Source organism: Semicossyphus pulcher, unplaced genomic scaffold (assembly GCF_022749685.1).
Source record: "Semicossyphus pulcher isolate SPU_LCO1_2020_fin unplaced genomic scaffold, fSemPul1.0.p SCAF_23, whole genome shotgun sequence".
NCBI lineage: Eukaryota > Metazoa > Chordata > Actinopteri > Labriformes > Labridae > Semicossyphus > Semicossyphus pulcher.
The window spans coordinates 12,815,060-12,831,070 of record NW_027211697.1 but is presented as its reverse complement, the minus strand read 5'-3'; the positions used below and the strand labels follow the sequence as shown (position 1 = coordinate 12,831,070).

The window sequence follows — 16,011 nt, the reverse complement described above, 5'->3', positions numbered from 1 at the left end:
GAGACAAATAGGGGACCAAAGGTGGCATAATTAATGAATATGTCAGCCCCTGATGATATAACTGTGTTTCAGCATGAGAGGCACTTTTGTCACTTTTTAATGTCTCTCAACATTGTGACATCATCTAATCCCATTTAAAATTCAGTATGTAAAACATTCCATAATAATGGTCATGTTGTGAGCGTGAATAAGAGAAGCATATTGACAGTCTATATGCCATAAACATTTAATGCCAATTACAACTGTCTCCATCTATGTTTTCCCGTTGGAGATCCCCCCTTGCCCTTGCTATATTGTTGAACTAAAGGTTGCACACTGTTGTGCAAGATGCATGGAGTTTCCTTTTAAAAAAGAATAAAGATAATAAAAAAAACATGGTCAACTGACTTTGCATGAACAAATTAAACTTTCGGGCCTAATAGGCATGTTGTCCAATTTCCCCTGACTCTTGCTGACACCACTATAGAGATATATTCAGGCCAATGTGACAGCTATCATGATTATTTACAAGTTTTGCCATTTGTAATCCACAGGAAACCCTGTATTACTTATGTGTATAATTTCTCCTTTCTCTTCAGAATCGCCCGTTCTGTCATGTCGTTGCCAAAAGGTGAAAAAGAGGATAGAGGCAGTTCCAGTGACATTTTCAAATTTCAGATAACATGGAAGTCTTATTATGAGTCAGACAAAAATAAAACACATTTTTATCTGCGTGTCCACATAGTCAAAGGTCACTCGTTTAGGGACTTACAATGGGGATGATGAATTTGTAATTAGTGTGACGATAACAAGCAAACAAAATGGCATTTTAGGAGGGTGTCTATGCTGACATTCATTTACACAGGGTCACAGACCTGTGGAGGTTGCAGAGGCAATCTGGAATTTCAATAGCCTACAATAGTTTTATAAATATGTTGCATACAATGATTCACACTGCAAAACAAATTATATAATTCGGTCCTACACACTGTATAATTAGTATGATATTGCCTATTGCCTATTAGTCTTAAGTCATTTGTCAATACCTGAGGTGCAGTGATGCATATGGTTAAAAGTCCCAGTGCGTGCTGTTGTACTTTATATCAGCACTCATGGAATTACTTTTTTCCCAATCACATAACTGGGTCAGAACTAACTGTTGTATAATTCAATAAGCCACACTGCTGAACCTTGAGTCTATTCACTCAACGGGCTTGGATTCAATATGTCCATATTTACCAGACAGAATTATCATCACCAAGGACAAATGGAGTACATGTATAAAGTGTATTGACTATAATCACTTTTTTGATTTAAAATTACCATAAAAGTGTCAAATTATTAACTGCTGAATTTTGACAAACACCAAGAAGAACCAATAGGTGTATATAAAGCCGGATTTGCTAACAGAGCTGTCAATCACGACATTACACCCCCTTTTTATAGCATCAAAATACTAATTGAAACTAAACTTCTCAAAAAACACTTGGACATAATTCAGCATGAGAAGAACTAAATTTAATGACGGAAAGCATTTTTGAGAAAAAATGTCTTTGAGGTGTTTTTCATTTTATAGTTTGACCCAATGACTCTGTGGTTTGACCCATGTCCAGTCTGTTAACATGGAGAGGGCGGGCTATATTACCTATACTGCAGCCAGTCAACAGGGGGAGATGTTTTGGCTTCACTTTTGGGGAGCTGTCACGTCGTCCATCTTTTTATTCAGCTTATAAGATGAACCTATTATGTTTATAAATTATTTGTAAAAAAATGTATGTCTTTGATAGATAGGGGAGTTCCACAAATGGGCGTGGAAGGCTTTGTAGTAAAGAAATTGCGGTTCCTGTGTCTTTAAGAGAATTTGGCAGGATTCAGCCAATCACAACGAGGAAGGGGGAGGGAAGGGAGCGGGTGGGTAGCAACAGTTGCCCTGGTGAGGACGAAGCGCCATAGCCACGGTAGCCCTGGCGACAAGAACCCAGCAACGAGAATCAACAACAACAACAACTGAATCCGCCATAAAATTAAAAGAAGATATTTTACCGGCAGGAAACACATACGTGGAACTTGAGGTGAAGCTTTTTACACACAGGAAATATTTTATGTCCAATTATGCTTCAACGGAACGTGCTATTGCTCTTTTCCCCTGTTGTTTCAGTAGCCATAACATGCACTGCCTTCCGGTGTTAGCTTAGGTTAGCCTGCAGGCTAGCCGTCGTACTGATTATGCCTCGACTCCGTGTCTTGAACGGGGTAGTTTGTGTCCTCTGCTCATTCCGGTGGCAATGAATTGTGCCTGCCATGACGACGCAGCCACAGATGCATACTCAAGCAGGCCGTTGTTATGGCGATGTCAAATGCAAAAGGTACAAAATGGCGGTTGTTGTAGAGACCAGTTAGCTTGCTGCCCGTGTTACCTTGCTAGACAGCTAGCATCAGTGCTGTCACGACAGGCGCGTGCTCGTTACTTATTACAGTTAACGGTTCGAGGAGTAACCAGTAACGGTTACTTGTCTTTTTTAACGACATTTAACGTTCAATCTCCAACGGTTTCACACATTCCGTTCTCCTCAGCATCCGGCTTAACACGAAACCTAGTCCCTGAGTACAAAACATGAACTACCTAAAAGGAAGAGCAAATTAGGGCTGGCAAGTTTATAGAGTAAATACGTAGACACTTTGTGGGTTGATGTTGAGGCAGGAGAAAAGTTGAAACAAAAACAATAACACCGATATATTGATCTCGATCATGGAAAGTTGAAGAGGCTGCTGGGGCAGGTGTCGGACATTTGACATCAGATGGGCGTGGCGAAGGAAGGCGTTTTGCAGGTGTTGAGGTCTAAGTTCAGTTTAACGTGTTTGTTCAATGATTAAATAAACAAGCAAATTTATAGATCTGTAATGAGGCATCTTGTTGATAATTTACCATGAAGGTAATGATGGATACCTTCATACCCGTCCCTTTCGCTCTGTCCCATCTTTTCATTCTGTTAAACAAAGATGATCAAGCATTGTATTTAAAATATCACAAATTTAGGACAGGTGTACATTAAGTCTCTTTCTAAAAGTGTGTGACATGAAGCATGACACCTGCCTGCATTGCAATATTAATTCTATGTGGTAAGGGGTTTTCCCAACTTGTGCTTGTGTGAATGGCCATTGGATGTGTGATCACATTACAGGTAATAAGAATGCTTGTTCCCGTCAATGCTCCTCCCCTACACACCACCAACAGGTCAGCCACTGTAGTACTTTCAGAATCAGCTCTATAAGTAATTTGTGACTAGGCAAATAAATGAGAATGTAGAAAAAAATTGTAATCCAGGATATAAACAGTTGACCACAGATCAATGTTAGAAGAAAATAATAGTGTGGAATAGGGGATCAGATCTCTTATACTTTTGAGAAATACCGCAACAAACATCAGTTGACTCATGTTCGACCTTTGCCCATGTCATTTTACAAAAGCGCTCTCTGTACAGAAATGAGTCTTCCTTTGTGCTTTCAGTTGCACAATTTAAGTTACATTTTCAAAGCTGTGATTCATTATGTTTAGTTCTGCTACATCATTCATAACTCTGACTAGATCACAGTCTTTAGGTAAGAGAATCCTGATATTTTATAAAAATGCATTTTATTTACTTGTTTCCTTTTACCAGGGTGATTCCCAGCTCTTGTAATGGCCACCTCAGGCTACGCAGGTGAGATCCAGCCAGCAGCCCAACCCCAGGGGGCTGTTGTTACCATCACACCAGGGCAAACTGACGGCAGCTCCACCCCTCCAGCTGCCTCTCAGTTTTTGGCTGAGATTCAGACCACTGTGGCCACGCCCACCATTGTCACACCCACCGGCCAAACTTCTCACACAGATCAAGATGCCTCCATCACCACTCAGAAGCCCGCAGCTGGAAGTCAAGCCCAGTCCACAGCACAGACTCAGCCAGCTCAGACACAGTATGTGACTGCAGAGATCCAGGGCTCCCCCACGGAGTCTGGAAATGCTCAAAGCACACCTCAGTACATTGTTGTTACAGTCACAGGTAAGGGATGAACATCACATATCACCACATGCCACTGGCACGAAGGTAGACCAGGCACGTTAAGTAGTTGTAAATGCAATTATCAATGCTTTCCTTATTTAATCATTATTCGTAGCCTACAAACGTGTGTCTTATAAAGGTGACTTAAAAGATCTAGTTTGAGACTTTGCCTGATGGTTGAAAATGGACAAGTGACACTCTTAGAAAATAGCAGCATGTCTAAAACATTTTACCAACTTGTTAATGTAATTCTATGATCTTTTCCCCTTCAGAGGGCTCCCTTCACTCAAATGACAGTGTGTCAGACTCGAGTCCCCCTCCAGCAGTGCAGACAGGAGTTCCCACGCAGGTTGTTCAGCAGGTGCAGACAGCTCAACAGGTAAAATGTACATGCAGACAAAAGCACAACATGAAATTAATGTTTTCTGAACTCAAAAACTTAACAGTGTCTTTATCTCAGCAGAGGTCGGTGGTACAGGCGACCTCTCAGATAGCTAAGACTGAGCCAGGCACCCAGCTCAGTGTCACCAGTCTACAGCCTGTTCACATTAGCCCAGAGGTAAGTCAAACACACACAGTAGTATTAGTATTTGTCAACAAGTAAAATCTGTTGTTGAAACCTGCCTGTGCCGGCTTTCAGCTCCTCCCTAGCATCAAGGTGGCAGCATTAGTAAGGGATAACAATCTAGAAGAAAGGCAGTTGCATCAGGAGGTAGGACAGCTAGAGTGCCAGGCCGGGGTATCAGCAGACCACATTCAAAACTGCTGTGGCAAAGCGCTATACATCCCCTTCAACATCCCCATGGACCTTCTTCAGTATTACCAATCAATGTACCTGCCTTTTGTGAATGAGGAAAAAGAGATAGGAGACCACCCTGCAGTCCCAGGCTCAAGCACAGATCAGCTACTTCTGCAGGCTACAAATGCAACTATCCAAGTAGGTCAGGGACACAAGGGAGACTGCTGCTAGTTAAGGGAACAAAGAATCTGTCTGTAGCTAGAAAAATGTTTATACTGTAGGTCATAATTACAAAAGAAACAGTACATGAACGACATAACAATTTTCAACAATGATACAGTTGATATAACTCGGAGTCGGCGGGCAAAGTTTTAACATGATTTGTGTATGTGCTCACTCTTTAGGTCCAGCAGCAACTCACACCAGTGCCAGTGCAACATGTGTACACCAATCAAGTGCAGTATGTGGAAGGAGGAGACAACAACTACACCACCAGCACCATGTTAGTATAATAATGTTCATTACTTTCTAGCACGTCTTTCTTTCATTTCTTACTTTGTTTCTAATACATATTTTTCATGTCTCTTATCCAGTCGTTCCGGCACGTTCCCTTACACTGACACCCCGCTGTACACCCAGACCACAGCTGCCCAATATTATGAAGGTCAGACGACCCCAGGCTCTCAGGCCTCCACCCCTGGCACACCTCTAACTGTCTCTGTGACTGCTGGCACAACAGGGGGTGTGTCCATGTTCGTGGCCCAGCCCACCAGTGCAGCGGGCGGAGGGGCCACAGTGGTGACCACAGGTGGCACTACGAATGGGGCAGGGGAAGGGGCAGGCACCAACGGTGGCGCAGCAGGAAGCTATGTGATCCAGGGGGGTTACATGCTGGGCAGCAGCAGCGGAGGGGCAGCTGGTAACAGTCAGAACTACTCACACACCGCCCGCGCCTCTCCAGCCACTGTGAGTATTACAGAGGGCGAGGAGAGTAGCGTGCCGTCGGCAGACAAGAAGGTATGCAGAGGCGCCAAGCGCAAGAATTTCTTCTTGTTTTGTTCTCATCTACACAACCCTTTGGTTGCGCACGCTGATGATGTCATAGTTTTGTTTAGTGGAAAGCACAATTAAAAATGTTTAGATTCATGTTGGGACTAGAAATGGTGAGCTGTTTGTCTATTGGTGAAAATAAATTTGTTGTTATCAGTATTTTTAACTGTGATTTCCTCCCAATAGAAAAACAAAACCATGACCTCATGTTCATGTCATTAAAGTGCATGTGATGAGGGGCATTTTTAAATATGCCTGAAATGCCCCACCACTATATTGTTCATCCCAAATTCATCATATTGAACCCCATATGATTATGGCAACCAACCATCAGTATTCTAGGTCATTGATTCATTGCATACCAAAGTTGTATGCCACGGCACGCAAACAATTGTATTTGTGTTTTCATTCTTAATCTTTTGATGAATGATGTAATTACAACTGGATTAGCCTGTTTTTATGATTTCTTATAATTATTTTAGATGCGTGTGCATGTACTGTATACGACATAGATTTTTTTGTGTTTTCTGTGCTGTTTCTTTGTGCTGGCTTTGCTAACTGCTCCAGCTTCTTTCTTTTTTTTTATTGCCTGTGTGCCAGGTACAGTGGTTGCTGGACAACTATGAGACAGCTGAAGGAGTTAGTCTGCCACGTTCCACCCTCTACTGTCACTATCTGCTGCACTGCCAGGAGCAGAAACTGGAGCCTGTTAATGCGGCCTCTTTCGGGAAGCTCATTAGGTCTGTGTTCATGGGGCTACGCACGCGACGCCTGGGAACACGGTAAGACAGGTCATACAAAACATGATAGATGATATACACACATTCCCATTTTACCCTCTTTTTTAAATTATTATGAAAATGAGAGTTATCAACATGACACCACAGAAAGAGCAGGCAGAGAGAGAGAGCGAGAGAGCAGCTCAAAGAAAATCCTTTCTAACACTCTCTCTACTGCACAATCCACATCAGCAGCACACCCTCTTTACACAGTATGCACAGTAAGATACATTTGCATATACATGTTAAAGAGTGGACCCCCTTGCAAAGTTCCCTGCAGGAGACACATTGAGATTTTTTTTCTAGGAAAATCCATAAAGCTCTTTGGAGCATTGCAAAACATTCACTCAGTGTGGGAAGCAGTGTGGGCAGAGATGAAGACAGACAGCATGTGTGTGGGTGGGTGAGTTTGACAAAGGAGGGGAGGGTGAGCAAGTGAGGTTGACTTTTTGGAAATGTTTGTTAATACCAGTATGTGTATGTATGTAGCTTTGAGGGAGCAACCAGAGGTTTACACAGACAACATAAACCAGCTCCTCTCACATCCTCTTTGTTTTCTCCTTCATGTATTTACTATGGGAGACAAATTCGCCAACACAGGCCCAATTTTACATAACAACATGTTTGAACTGTTCTCGACAGGGGTAATTCTAAATACCACTACTATGGGCTGAGGATCAAGGCCGGCTCTTCTCTTCTCCGTCTAATGGAAGATCAGCAACATCTGGCTATGAGGCAGCAGCCCTTCTCTCAGAAACAGAGGTACACACATCCGTTGTCTGTATACCACGGTAATCATTTCTATTGATTCTTTTTCAAAGAAAAATGTAATCTATATCCTTCATATAACTGGGACACTGTCATCCACATGATATACAGTGTTTTACTTTTCTCACAGTTCCAGGCATCTACTTTTTGATAAGACAGAATTTAGTTTTACTTTCATTTCCATGATCTTTTTAAAGATCTGAATGTTCCATCTACATAATTTTATGTGCTTTATGCTTTTTCCTCTCAGGTTGAAGCCTGTGCACAAAGTCGAGGGGATGACCAATGGAACTGCGTCAGGAGCAGGTCAGCAGCAGCAGCAGCAACAGGGGTCCGGGCAGGTGGACATCAGCACCCAGGTCCAGCAGTACCAACAGTTCCTAGGTGAGTTGATTAAACAGTTAGAGAACACCTACAGGTATCAAAGTGGTGGTTAAGGATTTGCCTTCAAAGAAAATATTATCCAATATTTTATTGATTTATTGAATGTTTATTTGTATAAGGACAAGTATGAAGCAAGTAAACCGATGCCACACACTACAGCATTTATAGCCTTGGCTAATTTGCAATGCCCATCCCTAGATGGGCCTTTAAGTATAGGAAATCTACAACAAATACATTACAAATGTGTTTTCAAAACAATAATGTCAGTCTCATAAATCATTTACAGTTAATATTGATAAGCTCTCTGCCTTTAATGTGGTTCCTCTGCTCAGATAATTGAGTATCCATTCTTTTTATGTGCTGTGTTTTAGATGCATCCAGAGCTCTCCCAGAGTTCCCAGACATTGACCTGCAGGGAAAGGCTCTGCCAGAGGGCATCGAACTGGAGCACATAAAGAGCTTTCAGTTGCTGTACAGAGAACACTGTGAGGTAACCGCCTGGAAGTACATTAGTTACCTGGTGGACACCCATCGAGTGTTGATGATGTTGCTTTTAGTTGACAGCAGAAAAACTACTCGGACAAGTTAAAACCAACATTAAAACCTCGGTCCCTATTGTGTCTGACAGTCTGTATGTGCTCATGTCCTTACAGGCCATACTAGATGTGATGGTCAACCTGCAGTTCACCCTGGTGGAAACTCTGTGGAAGACCTTCTGGAGGTTCAGCCAGAGTCAGGCTGGAGATGCTACGTTGGCTGTGTGAGTGCTCAAGGCTTGTGGGCAAACATTCAAAATACAGTTTTGGTCCTACACACAGAAAGACACCTCTTCTATTCCAGTACCATTTTATACCAAATGCAGGTAATTATAACTCTGTGTGTGTGTGTGTGTGTGTGTGTGTGTGTGTGTGTGTGTGTTTGTGTGTTGGCAGTCACGATGAGTCAGAGAAGCGTCTCCCAAAGTCCTGCCTGGTGTTGTTGTGCAAGTATGAGCCAGTGCTACGCTGGAGTCGTGACTGTGACAACAGCCTGTACCAGGGCCTGGTGGAGATCCTCATCCCTGATGTCCTCAGGCCCATCCCCAGTAAGGCTCAACAAGAAATATGCCTATGTAGTCAAACACCATTCTGTCTCATACAGTAGAGCAATGTGCACAAAATGTTCTAGAACAAATCCGACCTTTTTTTTTTTACATATGAAACGGTCAATATTCTTTGCTCTCTTGTAAGAAATATCAAAAAGGATTAGTTTCCTTTAAAGCACACCGTCAGCATATAAACTGAACCTATTCTTCAACCTTAACTTGAACTATTAAGAACGAACCTATGAAAGAACAAAGGTCAACCCAACATCTCTGACATGAAAAGAATGTACATCCTAATAATTTCCTCTCTTTGGTTGAAACATTCGAGCTGATGGCTCAGTTCCCTCCTCAGTAGAACACAGTTTTTCCTAATGATGTGCCAACCGCTCTGCTGTGGAAATTTACTTTTTGCTATTACACATAGTTCTTTCTGTTTCAGCTTTACTCACTTCAGTAATGTTTCTCACTGACGTCAGTAAGGATCCTCCTGTTATTGGGCTGCACTGAAGCCACATAAACATGGTTATGTCCTGAGAGTCTTTCGTGTTAACTGGAATCACAGTGACTCGTGTCCAAGAACTCTGCTTCTCCAGCAGAAACTTTGCTATGTTCACGATACTTTCTTTCTGTTCTTATCCCTCTTCTCTTGCTGCCCCCAGGTGCCTTAACTCAAGCCATCCGCAACTTTGCCAAGAGCCTGGAGAGCTGGCTGACCAATGCCATGATGAACATCCCTGAGGAAATGGTCCGCATCAAGGTATGTTCTCGCACCAGCCTGCAGTTGGTGGAAAATCGTTTACTGAGCCATGGAGTAGGGCTGTCGCGGTGATGAGATGCCAACAGCTGGGTGGACTCCTTTACCGTCATCACTGCATTATTTATTTTAATATCGTAGCTCGCCTACTTAAAACCCCATCCTCAATAAATCAACTGAAAATGAAATAAAATGTGAAAACTTGATCCAATTACTAAACTAACTAACTAAATCCAATGTTGGCAGTGAAGCACCATTTTTTCTCCCTTCACTCAAACGCCACACGTCACATTTACAGGTCGCTGTGGCGGCACGGAGAAAACAGTCGGACCTGAATGCTGGCAGGTTTCTAGTTTGCAGAACAAAAATCAGTAGAAGCTGCAGTGAGACACTTTTCAATAAAGTGAGAGAAATAGTAAGATCGAACCTATGTCCGAGAAAGACGGTAAAAAGGCCGGTATGCGTAGCGGTGGGGGGAAGATGGTAAACGATCAGCACGTGACATTTTTACGGTGTACTGTGTGCATTAAACAACAAACAAAGCATACACTGATACGCTTCGACAGCTTCACAGACCGACATGTCTGCAGAGCACTCCTAAGTCATTATTCAAACAGGGTTCTCTTCCTCTCTCTCTCAGTCCAGTACTTAGACGCGCTGTCACACGGATAGCGATCAAATTAGTGACGTGCCGATGGCCTAATTTTGTATAAAGGTAAACATTCTTACTGGTTTAAATCAACATTTTTATAGTTGTTCCCATCTTTGCTGTCCCTCTGCTAACCCTAACCCTTTGCACCCAGGGGGGTCGGGGGGCAAGGAGGCGTTACTGTGCCCTTAGCCTACCTTGAGTTCTCATTGCGCCTCATTGCCCTTCGGTGTTTTGCATTTAACAACAGTAAAGTATTTCATTTGTTTTAAAGCTGTATAATCTTTGTCATTTAAAAAGCAGCAATAATAGCCTAACAAACAACCAGCCTCTTCAAAACTGCTGTTGTTGAGCAAATTTTGTTGGTGTGATAATTTAAAAACCAACTTTCTGTCCTGGAGTTTCCCTTGTGGTTTCACATCGTACCCAGTCTCACATCATACCCAGTCATGTAATCTGCAGCTCTGTGGTGGACATATGTGAAAACCAATGCAGAGATATTTAAAACTCAATCGTGCAAATCATTATGAGAAGAAAAGAAGCCCATTTTAAAGAATTATTTCTCATTGAAACTTATTGTGATTTTCTTTAACAGTGTAAATACGTGTAAGTAACTATGTTGATATATACAGGCCTGTTACTCTCATCATTGCATGTCTCTCTCACATGATCCAGGCCAGCGCTGAACATAGATTACTCACCTTAAGTAGCCCATGAAACACTGTTACATGTTGTTTAAAAATATATCTCTATGTACACACTTCATTTTCTAAACATATTTTCACTCTGTTCCTCTTGCTCTCTCTCAGGTAACGTCTGCCAATGCATTTGCCCAGACACTGCGTCGCTACACCAGTCTGAACCACCTCGCCCAGGCCGCCCGCGCTGTGCTCCAGAACACGGCCCAGATCAACCAGATGCTCTCCGACCTCAACCGCGTCGACTTTGCTAACGTTCAGGTTGGCTAATCTTTCAGAGCGATGGCAGCTCACATGAATTTCAGTGTTGGTGGTTCAATCATGTCAACAATTTCTGCTGCAGCTTGTGGTTTTACTGAGCTTACACGTGTGAGTTAGTCACTTAGTTTGGCAATCATTCTGTTTTACCTGCAACCCTCCAAGCCAGGAAATGTAAACCAAGCCCACACAGATTTTTCTCAGAAACTCATTGTACTTCTCCCTCCTCCTGTGAGTTTAAAGCATGTGATTAGATACAGAAACATGAACCTGTTGGAACCTGATGGAACCTGTTGGAACCTGATGGAACCTGATGGAACCTGATTTGATTGCGTCTTGCTTAAAGACAATTTGACAAACAATGTATTTCCTCACACAATGACACGTATCTATCAAGTGTGGCAGCCTCCTGCTGACACATTGCCCTTCTTCTGGCCCACCTTCTACAGGAGCAGGCTTCATGGGTGTGCCGGTGTGAAGACCGTGTGGTCCAGCGGCTGGAGCAGGACTTTAAGCTGACCCTCCAGCAGCAGAACTCCCTGGAGCAGTGGGCTGCGTGGCTGGATGGTGTGGTCTCCCAGGTCCTGAAACCCTACCAGCACAGCCCGGCCTTCCCGAAAGCTGCCAAGCTCTTCCTGCTGAAGTGGTCTTTTTACAGGTGTGAAAGGAGAAGTTTGGATGGTTTCATTTCCATTATGCGTTCTTGTTTTCGTTGATGCTTGAGTCTTAGCCACACATTTTTTTCATCTAGTAAAAGAGCTCAGTCTGTGCTCCCAGAGTCACTAACAGTACATCATTCATGAGAATCACTAACAGTAATTACCAGCAATTTATTATTATAAATTAGTAATAATCCGACCAATTGCTCTCTTGTTTTCAAAGTAGTTAAAATTTTAATCTTTACCAGCTGTGTGAATGAATACATGAATATCTATCACATTACTGCATGAGAACAAATAGGGATGTAAAGAGAATCCCAGCCTCAGTTTACCATCATAATTTCTAAAACAAGCTTTCTATTAACAGCCTCTAAAGTTTCTCTCTTTCTCTGTAATTGTTGAGGAATCAGCATTGAGTTAAGAAAAGCACGGAGGAGTACTTCCTGTTTTTGGTTAGAGAAGTGAGTGATTGTTTGTGCAACGATGACTGAACTTCTCACCACCATCTCTGCTCTCCAGTTCCATGGTGATCAGGGACCTGACTCTGAGGAGTGCAGCCAGTTTTGGCTCCTTTCACCTGATCCGCCTGCTGTATGATGAGTACATGTACTACCTGATTGAGCACAGAGTGGCCCAGGCCAAAGGAGAGACCCCCATCGCTGTCATGGGAGAGGTACACAAACACGTTGAGCGAGTAAACACTGTCAACCATCTTTACAGCACTAACACATTCTCCTCTTTCCATCAGTTTGCCAGTTTAGGCCGGGGTCTCAGCCAGCTGGATCCTGACAAAGGTAACTGCGCTGTGTTCCTGTTTGATTTTAGACTCACCCTGCATTCATGTGGTATCAGTAATAACTTGAAAAATTAGTTCCCGACTGGTAAAGTTCACGCAACGTTCCCTCGAGTCAGAACAACAATTGGAAAATAAGAAAAGATTTTTTCTGGACTCGATATGTTGACAAACTTGACGTCATGTAACAGGAAAAAGTGGCAGAAAAAAGTAAACATGTTGATGGCAACAAACTTTTTTTTATCAGTTTATGTTTTGCTCACATGTAATCTCTATTTACAGATTCTACATAGAAATGTAGAATCTGTAAGGAGGGACATGGATTTTCGGGACGGCAAGTGTTCTGGTTTCCGTTTATACTACGCTTGTAGTCCGAGTAATATTGACCAATCACGTATCAGCAGGCTGCGGTGTATGCAGGAAAAACAGTCCCTGTGAAGCTTTGTCTGCAACTCGTTTACCTTTGTCTCACCCAGAAGAGGAAGAGGAAGAGGAGGAGGAGAGTGACGATGAAGGTCAGGAGCTGTCCCTTCCCTCAGACGGGGCCGTGCTCGGTGATGAGTCTCTGGAGCCGCCCGCCAAGCTGGCCAGAACTGACCAGAGAGTCCTCTTCACGACCGGATCAGCTGACAACTAACCACTGAGTAACACTAGACATGGGTTTATTATACTAATGATACACACACACAGATGTACAAAGAACACTGCTTTATACACTCGACACATGTATATAGATCTTGTATACGTGTCTGTAAAGTCTCGCTGCATACTGTAACTGTCCCACTTGTTTACGCACACACAATCAAAACACACACACACACACACACACACACACTCTGTCAGTACTGCTGCTGCCTTGATGGCACAACCACCCGTTGGCCCCATTGATACAACACATTCTCTCTGGCATTAGAAGTTCTCAAACCAGACTCCCTCAATGCAAAGAGCAGCTCGGAGCATCAGTTGAGTTTTTATGATGTAAAAAAGAAGTAAAGACAGGCATGTTTTTCTTTCTCTCATTGCATCGATACCTGCTACAGCCTCACCCCCACCCTCCAAAAACTGTCACTGCCGTATCAAAATGGTCTTGAAAATACTGTGATGTGCGTGTGTGTGTGTGTGTGTGTGTGTGTGTGTGTGTGTAAAGGTAAACTTCTTCAGGAGGAGGGTGCAAAGTGGACCTTCAACAGTAAATTGTCACAGAATTTGGTTGTTAATATAATTATAATAATTATAATATAATTTGTTAAATGCTGTTGGAAGCTTTGAATGAAACATGTTAAAGGCAGCAGATGGTTGCGATTTTATGGGATTGTCTTTTTTGTGTGTGTGTTGATGGTGTGTGTTTACATGTGTGTGTGATTGTGAGTCATGCAAAGTGTGGACTGTTTCCTCTGTAGATATTTTATATGGCGATTGATCGGGTTGTGATTTTGGGAGACGTGCGTAGATTTCTTGTTTGATTTTATTCGCCTGAAAAGAAAACGTTGTTGTGTTCTTGGAGTGCCTGTCGCAGCTGCTACACACACTTGTAAAGATGAAGCTTCGGCTGTGGAACTGGGGCTCCCATTAGTTGCTGCAAAAAATCCTCTCTCTTTTACCGAACATCTGGTTCCATTAGGGAGGTGCTGTGTGTCATATTTTTAAGTGCTTCATTCCTGTCCCTTAAAAAATGTGTTCCTGTGTTGCCTCATTTTCCTTTGACATAATTTTCTTGCCTTATTTAAATCTATTTTTCCCACGTGTGTGCCAAACCTGTTTGCTTTATCCCAGATCCCTGCGTTGTTTTTAAATTCTCTATGTTTTTAAGGAGGACTGTGCCTGAGTAGGAACAGTGATATACTTATATTCTGCTGTATATTTATCCACTATTTTGAATTTTGTTGTCACTAAGTGAACCTCTTGTGCAGTGTATGGTGCTGTGTTGTCGCACATTGTAAGGAACCTCTGTGTGCATACTTGATTTGTGATTGTACGTTCAGTTATCAATCCTATTTCATATCTGATGACTTTTCCACAAACAGGCTAAGGCCCTGCCTCTTTGCACATATTGACTATTGTCTTTAACTCAGACCGATGTGTCTGAAACAGTCTCATTTTCTTTGAAGTCTTAGGTGTGATTTTAACGGTGGGGAGCAGGTGTCAGATTACATGCGAACATCTCGTGCCACTCTGTGTGGTTCAGAGAATTGGTGACGTGAGAGATGTAATGGCTCATTTCTGCACAGTCCTCCACCGACACTCATCTCCCTGCACTGTGCTTTCATCTCACTGCGTTTCCGCCCTCCTGCCAATGGCTTTGTTTTGCTTCAAACATCCATATTCTTAAACACTGTTCGTCAAGATGGTTGTTGTAGACATGTCAATTTTGGGATTTTGAAATGCAATGTCTTTAAATAGCTGCAGTGTGCATGTTTTCAACACGCATCGGCAGCCTCAAACCAGCACATCATCCTTTATATGGAGTCTAATGCTACCACGGCTGAGTACATATCACCCCAGTAATGATCTACAGCATATAGAATGGCCATTGTTTACCCAGTAAGAAAAATGTTTAGTCATTTTTATAGTGCATTGTTTCTTATGTACAAAACAAGTTGGTAAAAAAAGATGTTCAGTGGCAGTGTTTTATGAATTTGGTCTGCTGTAAGTATGACTGTGCCTTTGGAGGTGGTAGAATGCAATTCAGATGTTTTTAATTTTAAAGATATAAATTAAAGAATTTTTAAAATTGCACTTGTATTCCCTCTCTTACATTGATATCCCTGAAACGTTACTGTTTTTAACAGTAAGTACAATGAGTCTCAGTACATCAACGTCTATAATCTTTGTGGCAAAGAGATACGCAGGTTGGCAGCCGCAATCTCACTGAAAGTTACACCTCAGCTTTGATAAACAGACGCTGACTTCCTGTACCATACCCACACATGCACACACACTACTTCTGCTGCAGTTTACAAAGAGTGACATCGGAGCAGTCTAGTTCATGAGGTTTGGAACATCACACACAGACGAGTGGATGAAATATTTGCAGTTAATCATTTAAAAGACTTTAAAATATATTTTCTTTAAACCGTCTCTGACTTACAGGGACACTTGTAGACCTTTAGCAACATCTAGTGGTGATCTATCTCAACTGGTTTTTGGTATGCTGTAAAAAAATACAAGACAACGAATTTTCCAACACACCTTTTAAAGTTATTGACATTTGCCCCTCTTTTAATTGACAGTATTGCTGCTGGTGGTCATCTATTAACAATATCAACACTGCTGCCAAAGGCAGGCCAACAGCTGCCGTTCAGAATACAAGAATCATACCTGATACATCTCTGCATGTCAAAACCAACTGCCTTATATTGCTGGATACATGTACATAC

At 42.4% G+C, this 16,011-nt stretch overlaps 1 protein-coding gene across 3 annotated transcripts; it reads left to right on the top strand.

Moving 5' to 3' along the window:
- The first annotated feature begins 1,917 nt into the window (after positions 1-1,917).
- Positions 1,918-15,368, top strand: rfx1a (regulatory factor X, 1a (influences HLA class II expression)). 3 transcript variants are annotated; one of them, XM_069674149.1, is made up of 18 exons: positions 1,918-2,051; positions 3,639-4,019; positions 4,292-4,398; positions 4,483-4,578; positions 5,163-5,260; positions 5,352-5,724; positions 6,409-6,590; positions 7,230-7,349; positions 7,606-7,739; positions 8,111-8,229; positions 8,393-8,499; positions 8,672-8,823; positions 9,483-9,580; positions 11,036-11,185; positions 11,632-11,840; positions 12,361-12,514; positions 12,590-12,635; positions 13,111-15,368. In XM_069674149.1, exons 2-18 carry the CDS (start codon positions 3,659-3,661, stop codon positions 13,269-13,271), a joined length of 2,667 nt encoding a protein of 888 aa, XP_069530250.1. In that variant the 5' UTR covers positions 1,918-2,051; positions 3,639-3,658; the 3' UTR covers positions 13,272-15,368. The 3 variants fall into 3 exon arrangements, with proteins under 3 accessions (XP_069530250.1, XP_069530249.1, XP_069530248.1); XM_069674148.1 differs by having other exon boundaries at positions 5,352-5,775; positions 6,415-6,590; XM_069674147.1 differs by having other exon boundaries at positions 12,361-12,635.
- Positions 15,369-16,011: the final 643 nt, after the last annotated feature.